The sequence below is a fragment of the Nerophis ophidion genome, linkage group LG04 (genome assembly GCF_033978795.1).
Source record: "Nerophis ophidion isolate RoL-2023_Sa linkage group LG04, RoL_Noph_v1.0, whole genome shotgun sequence".
NCBI classification, from domain to species: Eukaryota; Metazoa; Chordata; class Actinopteri; order Syngnathiformes; family Syngnathidae; genus Nerophis; species Nerophis ophidion.
In genome coordinates, this window is record NC_084614.1 from 4449520 (window position 1) to 4474349 (window position 24830).

At 34.5% G+C, this 24830-nt stretch overlaps 1 protein-coding gene across 1 annotated transcript in view; it reads left to right on the forward strand.

Moving 5' to 3' along the window:
- The window catches only part of LOC133552146 (neurobeachin-like), a 208396-nt gene that overhangs the window by 91691 nt on the left and 91875 nt on the right, over nucleotides 1–24830 (forward strand). The window contains exons 6-14 of the mRNA XM_061899502.1: nucleotides 2691–2817; nucleotides 4603–4722; nucleotides 4872–5018; nucleotides 6462–6659; nucleotides 10052–10185; nucleotides 10257–10365; nucleotides 10441–10593; nucleotides 12672–12840; nucleotides 14788–14867. Of these exons, the coding sequence (XP_061755486.1) occupies nucleotides 2691–2817; nucleotides 4603–4722; nucleotides 4872–5018; nucleotides 6462–6659; nucleotides 10052–10185; nucleotides 10257–10365; nucleotides 10441–10593; nucleotides 12672–12840; nucleotides 14788–14867 (1237 nt within the window). The remainder of the gene's footprint in view (nucleotides 1–2690; nucleotides 2818–4602; nucleotides 4723–4871; nucleotides 5019–6461; nucleotides 6660–10051; nucleotides 10186–10256; nucleotides 10366–10440; nucleotides 10594–12671; nucleotides 12841–14787; nucleotides 14868–24830) is intronic.

The following is a 24830-nucleotide window of genomic DNA, read 5'->3' on the forward strand; positions in this document are numbered from 1 at the left end:
GTCTGCTAGTTAGGAGTCCATCTTTGGACGATTCGTCCACCAAACAGCCATCTTTTATCCCTTGGTTAAGATGATGAGGGGCGATACGGCTGAACACTGCATCACGATATCAGTGTTTTGTATCAGTCGCTATCCATTATTCTTTTTTATATATATATCAAATGTAAACATTTTTATTGTAAATGTAACTTTAGCTACGGAGGCAGAAAGGAAAATGTCAACACAAACAATATATGAAAATATCAAAAATCACATTGAAGACTCTTAAAGTGATGTTTAGTAAAGTGCATGAAAAAGAACTATTTATAGTGGCAGGAAGTGAGAGCTGTGCTCTAAAGGGTGAGCGTGGCTAAGGTGGTGCGGTGTTAGCGCCCTTGCCTTGCATCAATACTTTTTTTAACAACATCGGGTGTCAGTCCTAGGATGAACTACATTACTCCATAAAATAGATGAACACCTCTGATACATTTATATAATACTTAAATAATACTGGTTTTGTTTAATAGATTTCTACCCAAACATTTTAAGTTGCTGAAAAGGACGAATTATATATATATAATATATATATGTATTTATTTTTTTATTGTATTTATATATATATATATATATATATAAAGATATATGTATTTTTTTAATTTCTATCTTTTTGATTATATATATTTATATTATGTATATATATGTATATGTATTTATATAAATATATCTAAATACATATATAAATATATATATATATATATATTTTAAAAAATGTTTTTATTGTATTTAAAATATATATATATTTCATTTTATTTTTCTCTATTATTCTTTTTGATTATATTTACATTTATTTTATATGTATGTATATGTGTTTATATATATATATATTAATATGTATATGTTATATATACATATGTATATATGATAATTTGTATATATTTTTTTCAACTTAAAAAAAAAAAAATTATTTTCTTTCAATCTTATCGATTAAATATACAATTTTATATTATGTATATATATGTGTTTGTGTTTATATATATGTATATATATATAGTTATATGTACATATGTGTGTATATATATATATATTTATATTATATATATGTATATTTTTTTTATTGTATTTAAAATATATATATATATATATATGTATAAAATTTCTTTTGATCTTTTCAATTATATATACATTCATATTATATATATTTATGTGTTTATTTGTATATATTTATATGTATAAGTGTATATATATAAGTACATATGTATGTATATTAGATAGTACTTTATTGTATTATATGTGTATATAAATGTATATATGTATCCATATATATATATATATATATATTATTTGTGTATATATATGTATATATAAATAAATGTATATATATTTGTATATATATGTGTGTGTGTATATATATATATATATATATATATATATATATATATATATACACACACACAAATAATATATATATATATAATTTTTTGTATGTATTTATTTTTTAATCATTTTTTAATGAATTTTTTAATAAGTTGTTACAAATAAGAATCATGATTCATTCAAAAATGCATATATTTATTTGTTGACAGCCTTTTCATTTACAAACTACAAAGGTCCCTTTTTAAGAAAAAAAAAAAAATCCCAAAACCTGTCCAGGTGACTTTTCCTCTTTCATCCACAATTTCTTCATGTACACCTGACAACCAAACTTGATCGTGGATACTGTCGCCTGATTGGCTGTTAGCGTGTTGCTACGGCTACTCTGCTACTTCTTCCCACGAAAAAAGAAATGATTATTGAAAGTTTTATTAAAAGCATTTCTTTTAATGGATATTGATTACGTGTCTAAGGCGATATATATTGATATCGTTTTGATATCGCGGCCCACCAAACAGGAAGTGCTAAACAATAAGATGACAACTTCCTTCCTGCTTGTCTGTCACAATGATGGCTCAGGCTCCTCTGTTGCCTTGGCAACCACTTATCAGGCCTGGCCTGGGTCTTATCACCCTCCGGCAGACGGACCTTGGATCGTGGCTCCGCCCTCCGGTAATGTTTGATGTTGCGTGAGATGGGCCGATACGGACCACGTCTCAGTACTGTCGATATTGAACCGCTATTGATATCAACGCGATATTGAAACCGGTTCTTTATTCTCTTTTATTACACAGTTAGCATGCATCAAGTACCAAAATATGACTGAGGTGTATAGCTGCAAATTTAGCTTTAAAATAAGTTAGCATACTGAAGTTAGCATGCTGAAATGCTAACTGCAACATGTGCCAAGTACTAAAATATATAACTAAGGTGTGTACCTTAAGAAAATGTTAAAAATGTTAGCATGCATCAACTACCAAAATATGTTATTCCGGAAAGTTTACGGAAATTTACCGTAAACTTTCCACCCCTTTGCAAGCCTATGTTTAGCACTTAGCAATGCTGCTAATGCTACTGTTCATCAATAACGCTACATCCGTTTCTACAACTTACTGTTCATCCTCGTTGTGTTCGGGCTCAAAAATATAAGTTTCTGGATTATCGTTCGTCCCAAAGTAATCATTGTTGATGGGGAAGGGATCTGTGGATCCTCCTCTACGTCATTATCCCTCAAAATGGCTCGGGGATCTCCGTGATATTGATAATATCTGTACTGTCCGCCATATTGTACACACACGTCTCCGTGAAATGAGTTGACATTCTCCCAATCCCTCCGGCAGTTTCCGCACCAGCAAAGGAATCGGCTACTCGGCTCACTTCGTGGGGAACTGCCTGATCGTGACCTCGCTCAAGTCCAAGGGGAAGGGCTTCCAGCACTGTGTCAAGTACGACTTCCAGCCCCGCAAGGTGGGAAAATCCAAACAATACAACGTATTTGATTGTTTTCAACCCTCAAGGATCCCCTCAAGTTTGTCATTAAAATGTTGAAAATAAGTAATACAATTATTTTTTTTCAACACTTAGATAGAAAATTATATTTTTATTGTTTTTATTTTTATTAATTTTGTTTTAATAATATGTATGCCCTTTTTGGTAAACTTTTTAATGGAAGTTGATTGGCAACACTAAATGGTCCCTAGTGTGTGAATGTTGTCTGTCTATCTGTGTTGGCCCTGCGATGAGGTGGCGACTTGTCCAGGGTGTACCCCGCCTTCCGCCCGATTGTAGCTGAGATAGGCGCCAGCGCCCCCCGCGACCCCGAAAGGGAATAAGCGGTAGAAAATGGATGGATGGATGGATGCAAAATAAGCAATATTTTCTCCTATTAAAAAAATGTCAAAATGTAATATTTGATGTGAAGTAATTGGAGCTTTAAGTAGGTCAATAATTCATAACATTGATTTTAATTTTTTTTTTTATTTATGTTTTTTGAGCAATGACAGTTTTTAAAAATCTATTTAAAAAAAACACTAACATACATGGGGGCTAAAAAGGCCCCACTCATAAAAAGTATGTCATATATACATATATATATATATATATATATATATATATATATATATATATATATATATATATATACATATACATATACATATGTATGTATATATATATATATATGTATGTGTATATATATATATGTATGTATGTGTATATATATGTATGTATATATATATGTATATATACATATATGTGTATGTATGTTTATATATATATATATTTATATATACAGTACATATATGTGTATGTATTATTTTTTTTATTTATGTTTTTTGAGCAATGACAGTTTTTAAAAATCTATTTAAAAAAAAACACTAACATACATGGGGGCTAAAAAGGCCCCACTCATAAAAATACATACATATATATATATATATATATATATATATATATACATACATATATATATATATATATATATACATATGTATGTGTGTATGTATATATATATATGTGTATATATATATGTAAGTATGTGTGTATATATATGTGTATGTATGTATATTTACATATACATATATGTGTATGTATGTTTGTGTGTATATATATATGTATATATATATATATATTTGTATATACATATATGTGTATGTATGTATATACATACACACACACAGGTTTGATTTGGTGGCATGACGATACATGACTAAGGTCTGTGTGTGTTGCAGTGGTACATGATCAGTACTAAAAGCTAACGTGTGTGTGTGTGTGTGTGTATGTGTGTTGCAGTGGTACATGATCAGTAGTAAAAGTTAATGTGTGTGTGTGTGTGTGTGTGTTGCAGTGGTACATGATCAGTAGTAAAAGTTAATGTGTGTGTGTGTGTTGCAGTGGTACATGATCAGTAGTAAAAGTTAATGTGTGTGTGTGTGTGTGTGTGTGTGTGTGTGTGTGTGTGTGTGTGTGTTGCAGTGGTACATGATCAGTAGTAAAAGTTAATGTGTGTGTGTGTGTGTGTGTGTTGCAGTGGTACATGATCAGTAGTAAAAGTTAATGTGTGTGTGTGTGTGTGTGTGTTGCAGTGGTACATGATCAGTAGTAAAAGTTAATGTGTGTGTGTGTGTGTGTGTGTGTTGCAGTGGTACATGATCAGTAGTAAAAGTTAATGTGTGTGTGTGTGTGTGTGTTGCAGTGGTACATGATCAGTACTAAAAGCTAATATGTGTGTGTGTGTGTGTGTGTGTGTTGCAGTGGTACATGATCAGCATCGTCCACATCTACAACCGCTGGAGGAATTCGGAGATCCGATGCTACGTCAACGGTCAGCTGGTCTCCTACGGCGACATGGCCTGGCACGTCAACACCAACGACGTAAGTTCCGCCCCTCTTTCTTTTGTTCATTCCACTGGAGACAACGGGTCGGAGTCGGGCCCGCTACTTGGAGCCTCGGTCCGTCCGACTGCGTGTGCGCCCAAAGACGTGGCGTGATCGAGGTTTTTGTGCGTGTGTTTTCTCCTCAGAGCTATGACAAGTGTTTCCTGGGATCCTCCGAGACGGCGGACGCCAACAGGGTGTTCTGCGGTCAGCTGGGCGCCATCTACGTCTTCAGCGAAGCTCTCAATCCCGCTCAGATCTTCGCCATCCACCAGCTGGGGCCCGGGTACAAGGTGAGACCGCCTCCTCGTCTCAGAGTCCGACTGAAACGCTGACCTCTGCGTCAGGCGGCAAGAAGTACGAGCATGCTAACAGTGCTATGCTAACAGCGTGGAGCCCTCAGGTGAAACTGTAAAAAGTGTTTAGAAATCAACCCGAGGATACTTTGCCATGTTTCTGCTTTGACACTTTACGTCTCATTCACACTTCTGAAATGTTCTCATACACACTACTGAAACCCTCTCATTACACACTCTGGAAATTCCCCCAGAAGCACGGTTTTACACTACACACCCCAGGTTAAAACGACACACACGCCAAAGTCTTCACGCCAGCGTTGGCGGGCTGCTCTCACACGGGTGGTGGCGTCCCTCGCCCGCCCAGAAGTGGCCAATAACCATGGCCGTGGAGGCTGGCTAGCACGCCACACCAGCCACTTTTTACTTTTGTGAGAGAAGTGTGTGTGTGTGTGTGTGTGCATGTGTGTGTGTGCATGTGTGTGTGTGCGCTGCTCAGTAATGAGGAGTAAAAAAAAAAAAAAGCCAGAAAGACACTTCACTCGAGCAGCAAAACAAGCCTTCAGCAGAGTGAAACAGTTCAAGGTCTTCTTGTTGCTCCACTCGACATCACACACACAAACACACAAACACACACTGTATATTGTAAAAAAAAAAAAAAAAAAAAGTTTTTTTAAAAAGAAGGGTTTTTAAGCCTTTTTTTAAAAAGCATCCACAGTCCGTGGTGCCCTCAGGTGGTCAGGGAGAGCGTTCCACCGACTGGGAGCGGCAGAGCAGAAATAGTTCGCAGCATTGTCCTTGGAGGTTCCACCCTTTTGTATACATACAGGAGCGTTCACGTTAAAAGTAGCTAAAATACTGCGGACAGAGCTAAGCACCTTTTCGATTTTTTTACAGCTTCAACGTCATCGTGAGTTTTTAGGGCAAAATACGTCCGTTCTCCCTGCAGACTGTTTCTGCTTGTAAGTATTCCGTGTGTTGCCAGCAATGTCCTTGGGTGGGGGGAGAAGGAAAAAAAGTACCGGTATTTTTCATTTTTTACCGGGAAATTAATACCGGTATCGATTCAAATGTGAACGTTTTCACACAACTTGTTTGCGTGCAGTTCAGGTTGCCTCGCGTGAAGACCCTGGTTGCTCGCAGAGCTGTCCTTGTTCTTATGGAGCAATGGCGGACAGCTTGTAAGTCTCCACAGAGTCTGTTTTTCCAGATATGGACGTGTTAGGACCCGAAGTCTCCAAGAAGACAAGGCGGACGAGCAGAGAGAGGGGGCAAACTCGACAATGCTCCAAGCACATTTTCTTTTGATCTGTTTTTGACCCAGTGCTGGGCTGCTGCATAATGTGACCCCTCCCCTTATCAACTATGTCTCCCCTCCCCCTGTCACTCGCCATTTCTCGCCGCATTAACCCCCTGGCCCCCTTCTCCCCCGCTGCGCAGAGCACGTTCAAGTTCAAGTCGGAGAGCGACATCCACCTGGCCGAGCACCACAAGCAGGTGTTGTACGACGGCAAGCTGGCCAGCGCCATCTCCTTCACGTACAACGCCAAGGCCACCGACGCGCAGCTGTGCCTGGAGTCCTCGCCGCGGGAGAACGCCTCCATCTTTGTCCACTCGCCGCACGCCCTCATGCTGCAGGTGGGTGCCGTCCGCCGCACACGTGTAGCGTGGCAAACCATACGGGAAAAGCTAGCGTGCTAACAGTACAAGGCTAACAAAAGCATTCTTACGGTTAGCATTAGTGACATTCCAAAATATACGACACTGAGGCGTATACCTCCTGAAATGGCTCAAAACTCTAAACATGCTCATTTTCACATGCTAAAATGCTACATTAGAATGCTAACAAGTATCATCCTGAAGAGGCAAAGTGAAACTGAAATGCTAACAATTGGCCAACTAATATCAGGTAACAAAAAAAATTAGCAAAATAAGCTAAAAAAAAGGCTAACATGGTAAAAATAATGTGCTTACAGTTAGCATTAGTAAAACACCAAAATATTCTAAAATAAAAGCTAGCATTCCAACAGTGTTATGCTACCAATAACATGCTTACAGTATGTAAATACCAAAATACACGACACCCAGGCGTATACCTGCTAAATTAGCTAAAAACTCTGACATGTTAATGTTAGCATGCTAAAATGCTAACAATATCATGGGTCGAATACCAAAATATATTACTCTGAGGTGTGTACCTGAAACAATTGCTGAAAATGGTAGCATGCTAATGTTAGCATGCATAAAGTACCAAAATATGACTGAGGGATATAACTATAAAATTCAAAGAAAAGCTAGTATACTAATATTAGAATGCTAACAGGTATCATCCTGAAGAGGCAAAACGGAAGTGAAATGCTAACAGTTGGCCAAATAGCATCAAATAACAAAAAAATATAAGCAAAATAAGCTTAAAAAAAAGGCTTGCATGCTAACAATACTATGGTAACATGCTAACAATAACGAGCTTACAGTTAGCATTAGTAAAATACCAAAATATACTAAAAATAAGCTACAGTACTATGCTAACAATAACAAGCTTACAGTTAGCATTAGTAAAATACCAAAATATATGACACCCAGGCGTATACCTGATGAATTAGCTAAAAACTCTAACATGCTAATGTTAGCATGCCAAAATGCTAACTGGAACATGTGCCAGGTACCAAAATATATTACTCTGAAGTGTGTACCTGAAAAATTGCTTGAAATGGTAGCATGCTAATGTTAGCATTCATCAAGTACCAAAATATGACTGAGGGATACACCTACAAAATTAGAAGAAAAGCTAGCATACTAACGTTAAAATGCTAACATGTATCATCCTGAAGAGGCAAAGTGAAACTGAAATGCTAGCAGTTGTCAAAATAGCGTCAAATAACAAAAAATATGAGCAAAATGAGCTAAACAATAAGTTAGCATGCTAACAGTGCTATGGCAGCCTTCCAACAATAGCGAGCTTACAGTTAGCATTAGTAAAACACCGAAATATACTAAAAAAAAAAGCTACTATGCTAACAATAACAAGCTTACAGTTAGCATTGGTAAAATACCAAAGAATACGACACTGAGGCGTATACCTGATGAATTAGCTAAAAACTCTAACATGCTAATGTTAGCATGTCAAAATGGTAACCTGAGCCTGACCATGCATTAAGTACCAAAATATGAAGAGGCAAAGTGAAACTGAAATGCTAACAGTTGGCCAAATAGCGTCAAATAACAAAAAAATATGAGCAAAATTAGCTAAAAAAAAAAATCTAGCATGCTACCATAACGTGCTAACAGTTAGCAAAAATATATGACCCTAAGGGGTACAGTCCACCTGCCAAAGGGCAGCATTTAAATAGTGTGGTGGCATCATGGTGCGGGCTCGACCCTGACATTGAAAGAGTGTGGTGGCATCATGGTGCGGGCTCAGCCCTGATGTTAAAAGAGTGTGGTGGCATCATGGTGCGGGCTCGACCCTGATGTTAAAAGAGTGTGGTGGCATCATGGTGCGGGCTTGACCCCGACATTGAAAGAGTGTGGTGGCATCATGGTGCGGGCTCGACCCTGACGTTTAAATAGTGTGGTGGCATCATGGTGCGGGCTCGACCCTGATGTTAAAAGAGTGTGGTGGCCTCATGGTGCGGGCTCGACCCTGACGTTGAAAGAGTGTGGTGGCATCATGGTGCGGGCTTGACCCCGACATTGAAAGAGTGTGGTGGCATCATGGTGCGGGCTCGAACCTGATGTTAAAAGAGTGTGGTGGCATCATGGTGCGGGCTCGACCCTGATGTTAAAAGAGTGTGGTGGCATCATGGTGCGGGCTTGACCCCGACATTGAAAGAGTGTGGTGGCATCATGGTGCGGGCTCGACCCTGACGTTTAAATAGTGTGGTGGCATCATGGTGCGGGCTCGACCCTGATGTTAAAAGAGTGTGGTGGCCTCATGGTGCGGGCTCGACCCTGACGTTGAAAGAGTGTGGTGGCATCATGGTGCGGGCTTGACCCCGACATTGAAAGAGTGTGGTGGCATCATGGTGCGGGCTCGAACCTGATGTTAAAAGAGTGTGGTGGCATCATGGTGCGGGCTCAGCCCTGATGTTAAAAGAGTGTGGTGGCATCATGGTGCGGGCTCGACCCTGACGTTTAAATAGTGTGGTGGCATCATGGTGCGGGCTCAGCCCTGATGTTAAAAGAGTGTGGTGGCATCATAGTGCGGGCTCGACCCTGATGTTAAAAGAGTGTGGTGGCATCATGGTGCGGGCTCGACCCTGATGTTAAAAGAGTGTGGTGGCATCATGGTGCGGGCTCGACCCTGACGTTTAAATAGTGTGGTGGCATCATGGTGCGGGCTCAGCCCTGATGTTAAAAGAGTGTGGTGGCATCATAGTGCGGGCTCGACCCTGATGTTAAAAGAGTGTGGTGGCATCATGGTGCGGGCTCGACCCTGATGTTAAAAGAGTGTGGTGGCATCATGGTGCGGGCTCGACCCTGACGTTTAAATAGTGTGGTGGCATCATGGTGCGGGCTCGACCCTGACATTGAAAGAGTGTGGTGGCATCATGGTGCGGGCTCGACCCTGATGTTAAAAGAGTGTGGTGGCATCATGGTGCGGGCTCAGCCCTGATGTTAAAAGAGTGTGGTGGCATCATGGTGCGGGCTCGACCCTGATGTTAAAAGAGTGTGGTGGCATCATGGTGCGGGCTCGACCCTGATGTTAAAAGAGTGTGGTGGCATCATGGTGCGGGCTCAGCCCTGATGTTAAAAGAGTGTGGTGGCATCATGGTGCGGGCTCGACCCTGATGTTAAAAGAGTGTGGTGGCATCATGGTGCGGGCTCGACCCTGATGTTAAAAGAGTGTGGTGGCATCATGGTGCGGGCTCAGCCCTGATGTTAAAAGAGTGTGGTGGCATCATGGTGCGGGCTCGACCCTGATGTTAAAAGAGTGTGGTGGCATCATGGTGCGGGCTCTACCCTGATGTTAAAAGAGTGTGGTGGCATCATGGTGCGGGCTCGAACCTGACGAGGTGTCCCCCCCGCAGGACGTGAAGGCCATCGTCACCCACTCCATCCACAGCGCCATCCACTCCATCGGCGGCATCCAGGTGCTCTTCCCGCTCTTCGCCCAGCTGGACTACAAGCAGCAGAACGACAGCCAAGTGGACACCAGCGTGTGGTGGGCACACCTTTACCTTTCCCTCCTCACCCGTACCCTGTTGCTGAGCTGTAAGCCCCTCCCCCTTTCAGCGCCACGCTGCTGGCCTTCCTGGTGGAGCTGCTGAAGAGCTCGGTGGCCATGCAGGAGCAGATGTTGGGCGGCAAGGGCTTCCTGGTCATCGGCTACCTGCTGGAGAAGGTGGGTGGGTGGAGCTGTGCCCGAGTGGGCGGGGCCACCTGAGCGATCTGACCCTGGTCCTGTCTGTCCGCGCAGTCCTCGCGGGTCCACATCACGCGGGCCGTCCTGGAGCAGTTCTTGTCCTTCGCCAAGTACCTGGACGGTCTGCCTCACGGGGCGCCGCTCCTCAAACAGCTGTGTGACCACGTCCTCTTCAACGCCGCCATCTGGATACACACGCCTGCCAAGGTAAACACCGGCTTTCTCCCGAAGCTTTGGCATCTAGCTTCTCTAAAAGCTTTAGCATGTAGCACGTAGCTTCTCTAAAAGGTTTAGTATGTAGCTTCTCTACAAGCTTTAGCATGTAGCTTCTCTTAAAGGTTTAGCATGTAGCTTCTCTAAAAGGTTTAGTATGTAGCTTCTCTACAAGCTTTAGCATGTAGCTTATCTTAAAGGTTTAGCATGTAGCACATAGGTTCTCTTTAAGGTTTACCATGTAGCCTGTCTACAAGATTTAGCATGTAGCTTCTCTTTAAGGTTTAGCATGTAGCTTCTCTAAAAGCTTTAGCATGTAGCACGTAGCTTCTCTAAAAGGTTTGGCATGGAGCTTCTCTACAAGCTTTAGCATGTAGCTTCTCTTAAAGGTTTAGCATGTAGCTTCTCTAAAAGGTTTATTATGTAGCTTCTCTACAAGCTTTAGCATGTAGCTTCTCTTAAAGGTTTAGCATGTAGCACATAGGTTCTCTTTAAGGTTTAGCATGTAGCTTGTCTACAAGATTTAGCATGTAGCTTCTCTTTAAGGTTTAGCATGTAGCATGTAGCTTCTCTTTAAGGTTTAGCATGTAGCCTGTCTACAAGATTTAGCATGTAGCTTCTCTTTAAGGTTTAGCATGGAGCTTCTCTACAAGCTTTAGCAGGTAGCTTCTCTTAAAGGTTTAGCATGTAGCACGTAGCTTCTCTAAAAGGTTTAGCATGTAGCTTCTCTACAAGCTTTAGCATGTAGCTTCTCCTAAAGGTTTAGCATGTATAATGTGGTTTCTCTGAAAGGTTTAGCATGTAGCTTCTCTACAAGCTTTAGCATGTAGCTTCTCTTAAAGGTTTAGCATGTAGCACATAGGTTCTCTTTAAGGTTTAGCATGTAGCACGTAGCTTCTCTAAAAGGTTTAGCATGGAGCTTGTCTACAAGATTTAGCATTTAGCTTCTCTTTAAGGTTTAGCATGTAGCTTCTCTAAAAGGTTTAGTATGTAGCTTCTCTACAAGCTTTAGCATGTAGCATGTAGCTTCTCTTTAAGGTTTGGCATGTAGCCTGTCTACAAGATTTAGCATGTAGCTTCTCTTTAAGGTTTAGCATGTAGCATGTAGCTTCTCTTTAAGGTTTAGCATGTAGCCTGTCTACAAGATTTAGCATGTAGCTTATCTTTAAGGTTTAGCATGGGGCTTCTCTACAAGCTTTAGCATGTAGCTTCTCTTAAAGGTTTAGCATGTAGCACGTAGCTTCTCTTAAAGGTTTAGTATGTAGCTTCTCTAAAAAGTTTAGCATATTTTTCTTAAAAGTTTAACATGTAACTTGTGTTAAAAGTTTAGCATGTAGCTCGCGTTAAAAGTTTAGCATGTAGCTTGCGTTAAAGGTTTAGCGTGTATAATGTGGTTTCTCTGAAAGGTTTAGCATGTAGCTTCTCTACAAGCTTTAGCATGTAGCTTCTCTTAAAGGTTTAGCATGTAGCACATAGGTTCTCTTTAAGGTTTAGCATGTAGCACGTAGTTTCTCTAAAAGGTTTAGCATGGAGCTTGTCTACAATATTTAGCATTTAGCTTCTCTTTAAGGTTTAGCATGTAGCTTCTCTAAAAGGTTTAGTATGTAGCTTCTCTACAAGCTTTAGCATGTAGCTTCTCTTAAAGGTTTAGCATGTAGCACATAGGTTCTCTTTAAGGTTTAGCATGTAGCCTGTCTACAAAATTTAGCATGTAGCTTCTCTTTAAGGTTTAGCATGTAGCTTCTCTAAAAGGTTTAGCATGTAGCTTCTCTACAAGGTTTAGCATGTACTTTCTCTAAAAGGTTTAGCATGGAGCTTCTCTACAAGGTTTAGCATGTACTTTCTCTAAAAGGTTTAGCATGGAGCTTCTCTACAAGCTTTAGCATGTAGCTTCTCTTAAAGGTTTAGCATGTAGCACGTAGCTTCTCTAAAAGGTTTAGTATGTAGCTTCTCTAAAAAGTTTAGCATATTTTTCTTAAAAGTTTAACATGTAACTTGTGTTAAAAGTTTAGCGTGTAGCTTGCGTTAAAGGTTTAGCGTGTAGCTGATTGTTGCTGATGTTGTGTTTGCAGGTGCAGCTGTCTCTCTACACCTACCTGTCGTCAGAGTTCATCGGCACGGCAACCATCTACTCCACCATCAGGCGGGTGGGCACGGTGCTGCAGCTCATGCACACACTCAAGTATTACTACTGGGCCGTCTGCCCTCTCGATGCCAGCGCCATCGCACCCAAGGGTCTCGGTGAGGACCCTGCGTGTGTGTGTGTGTGTGTGTGTGTGTGTGTGTGTGTGTGTGTGCGTGCGTGTGTGTGTTTGTGTGTGTGTGTGTGACCTCACATTCTTTATTTACATTAGATCACATACTTTTATTTACAATAAATCATATACTTTACATTTATTTACATTAAAACACATTAATCAATCACATTTTTTTACTTGTATTTACATTAAATCACACACTTTTATTTGCATTAAGTCCTATATTTTACATTTATTTACATTAAATCACATACATTTAATTACAAAAGATCACATACATTACATTTATTTACAGTAAATCACATTGTTTATATTTATTTTAAAATGAATCACATTATATTTATTTACATTAAATTACATACATTTATTTACATTAAATCACATTGTTTATATTTATTTTAAAATAAATCACATTGTATTTATTTACATTAAATTACATACATTTATTTACATTAAATTACATTAATTATTTTTTATTTACATTCAATCCCATACTTTACTTTTATTTACATTAAATCACATACTTTTATTTACATTAAATCACATACTTTTATTTATATTAAATCACATTTATTTACATTAAATCACATATTTTTATTTGGATTAAATCACATATTTTACATGTATTTACATTAAATCACATACTTTTATTTACATTAAATCACATACTTTACTTTTATTTACATTACTTTTATTTACATTAAATCACATACTTTTATTTACGTTAAATCACATACTTTACTTTTATTTACATTAAAACACATACTTTTATTTACATTAAATCACATACGTTACTTTTCTTTACATTAAATCACATACTTTTATTTGCATTAAATAACATACTTTACTTTTATTTACATTAAATCACATACTTTTATTTACGTTAAATCACATATTTTACATTTATTTGCATTAAATCACTTACTTTACTTTTATTTACATAAAAACACATACTTTTATTTACGTTAAATCACATACTTTACTTTTCTTTACAGTAAATCACATACTTTTATTTGCATTAAATAACATACTTTACTTTTATTTACATTAAATCACATACTTTTATTTACGTTAAATCACATATTTTACATTTATTTAATTAAATCACATACTTTTATTTACATTAAATCACATACTTTGCGTTAATTCACATACTTTTATTTGCATTAAATCACATACTTTACTTTTATTTACATTAAATCACATACTTTTATTTACGTTAAATCACATATTCTACATTTATTTACATTAAACACATATTTTACATTTATTTACATTAAATCACATAATTTACTTTTATTTACATTACTTTCATTTACATTAAATCACATACTTTTATTTACATTAAATCACATATTTATTTACATTCAATCACAATAATTAATTTTTATTCACATTTTTAACTGTCATTTACAATAAATCACATACTTTACTTTTATTTACATTAAATCACATACTTTTATTTGCATTAAATCACTTTTTTTTTTACATTTATTTACATGTATTTACATTAAATCAAATACTTTACTTTTATTAACATGAAAACACATTATTTCCATTTATTTACATTAAATCACTTACTTTTATTTACAATAGATCACATACATTACATGTATTTACATGAATTAGTTTATGTGGAACATGAATTAAAAAAAAATTGGAACATCAGGATTAGCAGGTTGTCATGACAACGTGTGTGAAAAGAAGTAGGAAGAAGGAGAGCTTATTGTTTCCCAGCATTTTTACATTTTAGGACAATTTCCAACACATTTATTCACTTCCTGTCATAAGTCAACTATTATTATTATTATTATTAAGATGTTTCATTATAATTTGATGTGTTTATTTTATAATGTTGATTTATTTCGAATGGCACACCTGTGTTTACCTGCAAGTGTGTGTGTGTGTGTGTGTGTGTGTGTGTCCTCAGATGGACCCCGCCCGTCCCAAAAGGAGATCATCTCTTTGCGAGCCTTCATGCTGCTCTTCCTCAAGCAGCTCATACTCAAGGTAGGCGATGTGCACTCTGCCCCACATCCTCACTTTCTTCTTCTTAACACTACAGAATTCAGCTTATTTCAAAAGTTTAACATGTAGTTTCTCTTATATTTTAGCACAGGGGTCACCAACCTTTTTGAAAGCAAGAGCTACTTCTTGGGTACTGATTAATGCCAAAGGCTACCAGTTTGATACACTCTTCAATAAATTGCCAGAAATAGCCAATTTGCTCAATTTACTTTTAATAAATAAATCTATATATAAAAAAAAAATAGGTATTTCTGTCTGTCATTCCGTCGTACATTTTTTTTCCTTTTGAAGAAAAACAACCTGCTAAACTTTTTAGAGAAGCTACATGCTAAACTTTAAAGAAAAACAACATGCTAAACTTTTCAGAGAAGCTACATGCTAAACTTTTAAGAAAAACAACATGCTAAACTTTTTAGAGAAGCTACATGCTAAACTTTTAAGAAAAACAACATGCTAAACTTTTTAGAGAAGCTACATGCTAAACTTTTAAGAAAAACAACATGCTAAACTTTTTAGAGAAGCTACATGCTAAACTTTTAAGAAAAACAAGATGCTAAACTTTTTAGAGAAGCTACATGCTAAACTTTTAAGAAAAACAACATGCTAAACTTTTACAGAAGCTACATGCTAAACTTTTAAGAAAAACAACATGCTAAACTTTTTAGAGAAACTACATGCTAAACTTTTAAGAAAAACAACATGCTAAACTTTTTAGAGAAGCTACATGCTAAACTTTTTAGAGAAGTTACGTGCTAAACTTTTAAGAAAAACAACCTGCTAAACTTTTTAGAGAAGCTACATGGTAAACTTTTAAGAAAAACAACATGCAAAACTTTTCAGAGAAGCTACATGCTAAACTTTTAAGAAAAACAACCTGCTAAACTTTTTAGAGAAGCTACGTGCTAAACTTTTAAGAAAAACAACATGCTAAACTTTTTAGAGAAGCTACATGCTAAACTTTTAAGAAAAACAACATGCTAAACTTTTTAGAGAAGCTACATGCTAAACTTTTAAGAAAAACAAGATGCTAAACTTTTTAGAGAAGCTACATGCTAAACTTTTAAGAAAAACAACATGCTAAACTTTTACAGAAGCTACATGCTAAACTTTTAAGAAAAACAACATGCTAAACTTTTTAGAGAAACTACATGCTAAACTTTTAAGAAAAACAACATGCTAAACTTTTTAGAGAAGCTACATGCTAAACTTTTTAGAGAAGTTACGTGCTAAACTTTTAAGAAAAACAACCTGCTAAACTTTTTAGAGAAGCTACATGGTAAACTTTTAAGAAAAACAACATGCAAAACTTTTTAGAGAAGCTACATGCTAAACTTTTAAGAAAAACAACATGCTAAACTTTTCAGAGAAGCTACATGCTAAACTTTTAAGAAAAACAACCTGCTAAACTTTTCAGAGAAGCTACATGCTAAACTTTTAAGAAAAACAACCTGCTAAACTTTTTAGAGAAGCTACGTGCTAAACTTTTAAGAAAAACAACATGCTAAACTTTTTAGAGAAGCTACATGCTAAACTTTTAAGAAAAACAACATGCTAAACTTTTTAGAGAAGCTACATGCTAAACTTTTAAGAAAAACAACCTGCTAAACTTTTCAGAGAAGCTACATGCTAAACTTTTAAGAAAAACAACATGCTAAACTTTTCAGAGAAGCTACATGCTAAACTTTTAAGAAAAACAACATGCTAAACTTTTTAGAGAAGCTACATGCTAAACTTTTAAGAAAAACACCATGCTAAACTTTTTAGAGAAGCTACATGCTAAACTTTTAAGAAAAACAACATGCTAAACTCTTCAGAGAAGCTACATGCTAAACTTTTAAGAAAAACAACATGCTAAACTTTTTAGAGAAGCTACATGCTAAACTTTTAAGAAAAACAACATGCTAAACTTTTTAGAGAAGCTACATGCTAAACTTTTTAGAGAAGCTACATGCTAAACTTTTAAGAAAAACAACCTGCTAAACTTTTTAGAGAAGCTACGTGCTAAACTTTTAAGAAAAACAACATGCTAAACTTTTTAGAGAAGCTACATGCTAAACTTTTAAGAAAAACAACATGCTAAACTTTTTAGAGAAGCTACATGCTAAACTTTTAAGAAAAACAAGATGCTAAACTTTTTAGAGAAGCTACATGCTAAACTTTTAAGAAAAACAACATGCTAAACTTTTACAGAAGCTACATGCTAAACTTTTAAGAAAAACAACATGCTAAACTTTTTAGAGAAACTACATGCTAAACTTTTAAGAAAAACAACATGCTAAACTTTTTAGAGAAGCTACATGCTAAACTTTTTAGAGAAGTTACGTGCTAAACTTTTAAGAAAAACAACCTGCTAAACTTTTTAGAGAAGCTACATGGTAAACTTTTAAGAAAAACAACATGCAAAACTTTTTAGAGAAGCTACATGCTAAACTTTTAAGAAAAACAACATGCTAAACTTTTCAGAGAAGCTACATGCTAAACTTTTAAGAAAAACAACCTGCTAAACTTTTCAGAGAAGCTACATGCTAAACTTTTAAGAAAAACAACCTGCTAAACTTTTTAGAGAAGCTACGTGCTAAACTTTTAAGAAAAACAACATGCTAAACTTTTTAGAGAAGCTACATGCTAAACTTTTAAGAAAAACAACATGCTAAACTTTTTAGAGAAGCTACATGCTAAACTTTTAAGAAAAACAACCTGCTAAACTTTTCAGAGAAGCTACATGCTAAACTTTTAAGAAAAACAACATGCTAAACTTTTCAGAGAAGCTACATGCTAAACTTTTAAGAAAAACAACATGCTAAACTTTTTAGAGAAGCTACATGCTAAACTTTTAAGAAAAACACCATGCTAAACTTTTTAGAGAAGCTACATGCTAAACTTTTAAGAAAAACAACATGCTAAACTCTTCAGAGAAGCTACATGCTAAACTTTTAAGAAAAACAACATGCTAAACTTTTTAGAGAAGCTACATGCTAAACTTTTAAGAAAAACAACATGCTAAACTTTTTAGAGAAGCTACATGCTAAACTTTTAAGAAAAACAACATGCTAAACTTTTAAGAAAAACAACATGCTAAACTTTTTAGAGAAGCTACATGCTAAACTTTTAAGAAAAACAACATGCTAAACTTTTTAGAGAAGCTACATGCTAAACTTTTAAGAAAAACAACATGCTAAACTTTTTAGAGAAGCTACACGCTAAACTTTTAAGAAAAACAACATGCTAAACTTTTCAGAGAAGCTACATGCTAAACTTTTAAGAAAAACAACCTGCTAAACTTTTCAGAGAAGCTACATGCTAAACTTTTAAGAAAAACAACCTGCTAAACTTTTTAGAGAAGCTACGTGCTAAACTTTTAAGAAAAACAACATGCTAAACTTTTTAGAGAAGCTACATGCTAAACTTTTAAGAAAAACAACATGCTAAACTTTTTAGAGAAGCTACATGCTAAACTTTTAAGAAAAACAACCTGCTAAACTTTTCAGAGAAGCTACATGCTAAACTTTTAAGAAAAACAACATGCTAAACTTTTCAGAGAAGCTACATGCTAAACTTTTAAGAAAAACAACATGCTAAACTTTTTAGAGAAGCTACATACTAAACTTTTAAGAAAAACACCATGCTAAACTTTTTAGAGAAGCTACATGCTAAACTTTTAAGAAAAACAACATGCTAAACTCTTCAGAGAAGCTACATGCTAAACTTTTAAGAAAAACAACATGCTAAACTTTTTAGAGAAGCTACATGCTAAACTTTTAAGAAAAACAACCTGCTAAACTTTTTAGAGAAGCTACATGGTAAACTTTTAAGAAAAACAACATGCAAAACTTTTTAGAGAAGCTACATGCTAAACTTTTAAGAAAAACAACATGCTAAACTTTTCAGAGAAGCTACATGCTAAACTTTTAAGAAAAACAACCTGCTAAACTTTTCAGAGAAGCTACATGCTAAACTTTTAAGAAAAACAACCTGCTAAACTTTTTAGAGAAGCTACGTGCTAAACTTTTAAGAAAAACAACATGTTAAACTTTTTAGAGAAGCTACATGCTAAACTTTTAAGAAAAACAACATGCTAAACTTTTTAGAGAAGCTACATGCTAAACTTTTAAGAAAAACAACCTGCTAAACTTTTCAGAGAAGCTACATGCTAAACTTTTAAGAAAAACAACCTGCTAAACTTTTTAGAGAAGCTACGTGCTAAACTTTTAAGAAAAACAACATGCTAAACTTTTTAGAGAAGCTACATGCTAAACTTTTAAGAAAAACAACATGCTAAACTTTTTAGAGAAGCTACATGCTAAACTTTTAAGAAAAACAAGATGCTAAACTTTTTAGAGAAGCTACATGCTAAACTTTTAAGAAAAACAACATGCTAAACTTTTACAGAAGCTACATGCTAAACTTTTAAGAAAAACAACATGCTAAACTTTTTAGAGAAACTACATGCTAAACTTTTAAGAAAAACAACATGCTAAACTTTTTAGAGAAGCTACATGCTAAACTTTTTAGAGAAGTTACGTACTAAACTTTTAAGAAAAACAACCTGCTAAACTTTTTAGAGAAGCTACATGGTAAACTTTTAAGAAAAACAACATGCAAAACTTTTCAGAGAAGCTACATGCTAAACTTTTAAGAAAAACAACCTGCTAAACTTTTTAGAGAAGCTACGTGCTAAACTTTTAAGAAAAACAACATGCTAAACTTTTTAGAGAAGCTACATGCTAAACTTTTAAGAAAAACAACATGCTAAACTTTTTAGAGAAGCTACATGCTAAACTTTTAAGAAAAACAACCTGCTAAACTTTTCAGAGAAGCTACATGCTAAACTTTTAAGAAAAACAACCTGCTAAACTTTTTAGAGAAGCTACGTGCTAAACTTTTAAGAAAAACAACATGCTAAACTTTTTAGAGAAGCTACATGCTAAACTTTTAAGAAAAACAACATGCTAAACTTTTTAGAGAAGCTACATGCTAAACTTTTAAGAAAAACAAGATGCTAAACTTTTTAGAGAAGCTACATGCTAAACTTTTAAGAAAAACAACATGCTAAACTTTTACAGAAGCTACATGCTAAACTTTTAAGAAAAACAACATGCTAAACTTTTTAGAGAAACTACATGCTAAACTTTTAAGAAAAACAACATGCTAAACTTTTTAGAGAAGCTACATGCTAAACTTTTTAGAGAAGTTACGTGCTAAACTTTTAAGAAAAACAACCTGCTAAACTTTTTAGAGAAGCTACATGGTAAACTTTTAAGAAAAACAACATGCAAAACTTTTTAGAGAAGCTACATGCTAAACTTTTAAGAAAAACAACATGCTAAACTTTTCAGAGAAGCTACATGCTAAACTTTTAAGAAAAACAACCTGCTAAACTTTTCAGAGAAGCTACATGCTAAACTTTTAAGAAAAACAACCTGCTAAACTTTTTAGAGAAGCTACGTGCTAAACTTTTAAGAAAAACAACATGCTAAACTTTTTAGAGAAGCTACATGCTAAACTTTTAAGAAAAACAACATGCTAAACTTTTTAGAGAAGCTACATGCTAAACTTTTAAGAAAAACAACCTGCTAAACTTTTCAGAGAAGCTACATGCTAAACTTTTAAGAAAAACAACATGCTAAACTTTTCAGAGAAGCTACATGCTAAACTTTTAAGAAAAACAACATGCTAAACTTTTTAGAGAAGCTACATGCTAAACTTTTAAGAAAAACACCATGCTAAACTTTTTAGAGAAGCTACATGCTAAACTTTTAAGAAAAACAACATGCTAAACTCTTCAGAGAAGCTACATGCTAAACTTTTAAGAAAAACAACATGCTAAACTTTTTAGAGAAGCTACATGCTAAACTTTTAAGAAAAACAACATGCCAAACTTTTTAGAGAAGCTACATGCTAAACTTTTTAGAGAAGCTACGTGCTAAACTTTTAAGAAAAACAACATGCTAAACTTTTTAGAGAAGCTACATGCTAAACTTTTAAGAAAAACAACATGCTAAACTTTTTAGAGAAGCTACATGCTAAACTTTTAAGAAAAACAACATGCTAAACTTTTTAGAGAAGCTACACGCTAAACTTTTAAGAAAAACAACATGCTAAACTTTTCAGAGAAGCTACATGCTAAACTTTTAAGAAAAACAACCTGCTAAACTTTTCAGAGAAGCTACATGCTAAACTTTTAAGAAAAACAACCTGCTAAACTTTTTAGAGAAGCTACGTGCTAAACTTTTAAGAAAAACAACATGCTAAACTTTTTAGAGAAGCTACATGCTAAACTTTTAAGAAAAACAACATGCTAAACTTTTTAGAGAAGCTACATGCTAAACTTTTAAGAAAAACAACCTGCTAAACTTTTCAGAGAAGCTACATGCTAAACTTTTAAGAAAAACAACATGCTAAACTTTTCAGAGAAGCTACATGCTAAACTTTTAAGAAAAACAACATGCTAAACTTTTTAGAGAAGCTACATACTAAACTTTTAAGAAAAACACCATGCTAAACTTTTTAGAGAAGCTACATGCTAAACTTTTAAGAAAAACAACATGCTAAACTCTTCAGAGAAGCTACATGCTAAACTTTTAAGAAAAACAACATGCTAAACTTTTTAGAGAAGCTACATGCTAAACTTTTAAGAAAAACAACCTGCTAAACTTTTTAGAGAAGCTACATGGTAAACTTTTAAGAAAAACAACATGCAAAACTTTTTAGAGAAGCTACATGCTAAACTTTTAAGAAAAACAACATGCTAAACTTTTCAGAGAAGCTACATGCTAAACTTTTAAGAAAAACAACCTGCTAAACTTTTCAGAGAAGCTACATGCTAAACTTTTAAGAAAAACAACCTGCTAAACTTTTTAGAGAAGCTACGTGCTAAACTTTTAAGAAAAACAACATGTTAAACTTTTTAGAGAAGCTACATGCTAAACTTTTAAGAAAAACAACATGCTAAACTTTTTAGAGAAGCTACATGCTAAACTTTTAAGAAAAACAACCTGCTAAACTTCTCAGAGAAGCTACATGCTAAACTTTTAAGAAAAACAACCTGCTAAACTTTTTAGAGAAGCTACGTGCTAAACTTTTAAGAAAAACAACATGCTAAACTTTTTAGAGAAGCTACATGCTAAACTTTTAAGAAAAACAACATGCTAAACTTTTTAGAGAAGCTACATGCTAAACTTTTAAGAAAAACAAGATGCTAAACTTTTTAGAGAAGCTACATGCTAAACTTTTAAGAAAAACAACATGCTAAACTTTTACAGAAGCTACATGCTAAACTTTTAAGAAAAACAACATGCTAAACTTTTTAGAGAAACTACATGCTAAACTTTTAAGAAAAACAACATGCTAAACTTTTTAGAGAAGCTACATGCTAAACTTTTTAGAGAAGTTACGTGCTAAACTTTTAAGAAAAACAACCTGCTAAACTTTTTAGAGAAGCTACATGGTAAACTTTTAAGAAAAACAACATGCAAAACTTTTTAGAGAAGCTACATGCTAAACTTTTAAGAAAAACAACATGCTAAACTTTTCAGAGAAGCTACATGCTAAACTTTTAAGAAAAACAACCTGCTAAACTTTTCAGAGAAGCTACATGCTAAACTTTTAAGAAAAACAACCTGCTAAACTTTTTAGAGAAGCTACGTGCTAAACTTTTAAGAAAAACAACATGCTAAACTTTTTAGAGAAGCTACATGCTAAACTTTTAAGAAAAACAACATGCTAAACTTTTTAGAGAAGCTACATGCTAAACTTTTAAGAAAAACAACCTGCTAAACTTTTCAGAGAAGCTACATGCTAAACTTTTAAGAAAAACAACATGCTAAACTTTTCAGAGAAGCTACATGCTAAACTTTTAAGAAAAACAACATGCTAAACTCTTCAGAGAAGCTACATGCTAAACTTTTAAGAAAAACACCATGCTAAACTTTTTAGAGAAGCTACATGCTAAACTTTTAAGAAAAACAACATGCTAAACTCTTCAGAGAAGCTACATGCTAAACTTTTAAGAAAAACAACATGCTAAACTTTTTAGAGAAGCTACATGCTAAACTTTTAAGAAAAACAACATGCTAAACTTTTTAGAGAAGCTACATGCTAAACTTTTAAGAAAAACAACATGCTAAACTTTTTAGAGAAGCTACATGCTAAACTTTTAAGAAAAACAACATGCTAAACTTTTTAGAGAAGCTACACGCTAAACTTTTAAGAAAAACAACATGCTAAACTTTTCAGAGAAGCTACATGCTAAACTTTTAAGAAAATCAACCTGCTAAACTTTTCAGAGAAGCTACATGCTAAACTTTTAAGAAAAACAACCTGCTAAACTTTTTAGAGAAGCTACGTGCTAAACTTTTAAGAAAAACAACATGCTAAACTTTTTAGAGAAGCTACATGCTAAACTTTTAAGAAAAACAACATGCTAAACTTTTTAGAGAAGCTACATGCTAAACTTTTAAGAAAAACAACCTGCTAAACTTTTCAGAGAAGCTACATGCTAAACTTTTAAGAAAAACAACATGCTAAACTTTTCAGAGAAGCTACATGCTAAACTTTTAAGAAAAACAACATGCTAAACTTTTTAGAGAAGCTACATGCTAAACTTTTAAGAAAAACCCAATGCTAAACTTTTTCGAGAAGCTACATGCTAAACTTTTAAGAAAAACAACATGCTAAACTCTTCAGAGAAGCTACATGCTAAACTTTTAAGAAAAACAACATGCTAAACTTTTTAGAGAAGCTACATGCTAAACTTTTAAGAAAAACAACATGCTAAACTTTTTAGAGAAGCTACATGCTAAACTTTTTAGAGAAGCTACGTGCTAAACTTTTAAGAAAAACAACATGCTAAACTTTTTAGAGAAGCTACATGCTAAACTTTTAAGAAAAACAACATGCTAAACTTTTTAGAGAAGCTACATGCTAAACTTTTAAGAAAAACAACATGCTAAACTTTTTAGAGAAGCTACATGCTAAACTTTTAAGAAAAACAACATGCTAAACTTTTTAGAGAAGCTACATGCTAAACTTTTAAGAAAAACAACATGCTAAACTTTTTAGAGAAGCTACACGCTAAACTTTTAAGAAAAACAACATGCTAAATTTTTCATAGAAGCTACATGCTAAACTTTTAAGACAAGCTACATGCTCAACTTTTAGGACACACTACATGCTAAGGTTTTTTTGTAGAGAATAAATGATAAAAAAAAACACTTAATTGAACGGTTTAAAAGAGGAGGAAACAGGAAAAAAAATGAAAATTCAATTTTGAAACATAGTTTATCTTCAATTTCGACTCTTTAAAATTCGAAATTTAACCGAAAAAAAGGAGAGAAAAACTAGCTAATTCGAATGTTTTTGAAAAAATTAAAAAAATTATTTATGGAACATCATTAGTCATTTTAGAATTTTGATGATATGTTTTAAATGTGTTAAAATCCAATCTGTATTTTATTAGAATATATAACAAATTGGACCAAGCTATATTTCTAACAAAGACAAATCATTATTTCTTCTAGATTTTCCAGAACAAAAATGTTAAAAGACTTTGAAATAAGATTTAAATTTGATTCTACGTATTTTTTAGATTTGCCAGAATATTTTTATTTTATTTTAATCATGATAAGTTTGAAGCAATATTTCACAAATATTCTTCGTCGAAAAAACTGAATTAAATTAAAATGTATTTATTATTCTTTACAATAAAAAAATAAAATGACTTGAACATTGATTTAAATTGTCAGGAAAGAAGAGGAAGGAATTTAAAAGGTAAAAATGTGTTTAAAAATCCTAAAATCACTTTTAAGGTTGTATTTTTTTCTCTAAAATTGTCTTTCGGAAAGTTCTAAGAAGCAAAGTAAAAAAAATAATGAATTTATGTAAACAAGTCTTTAAGATATCGTCTTGGATTTTCAAATTCCATTTGAGTTTTGTCTCTCTTAGAAT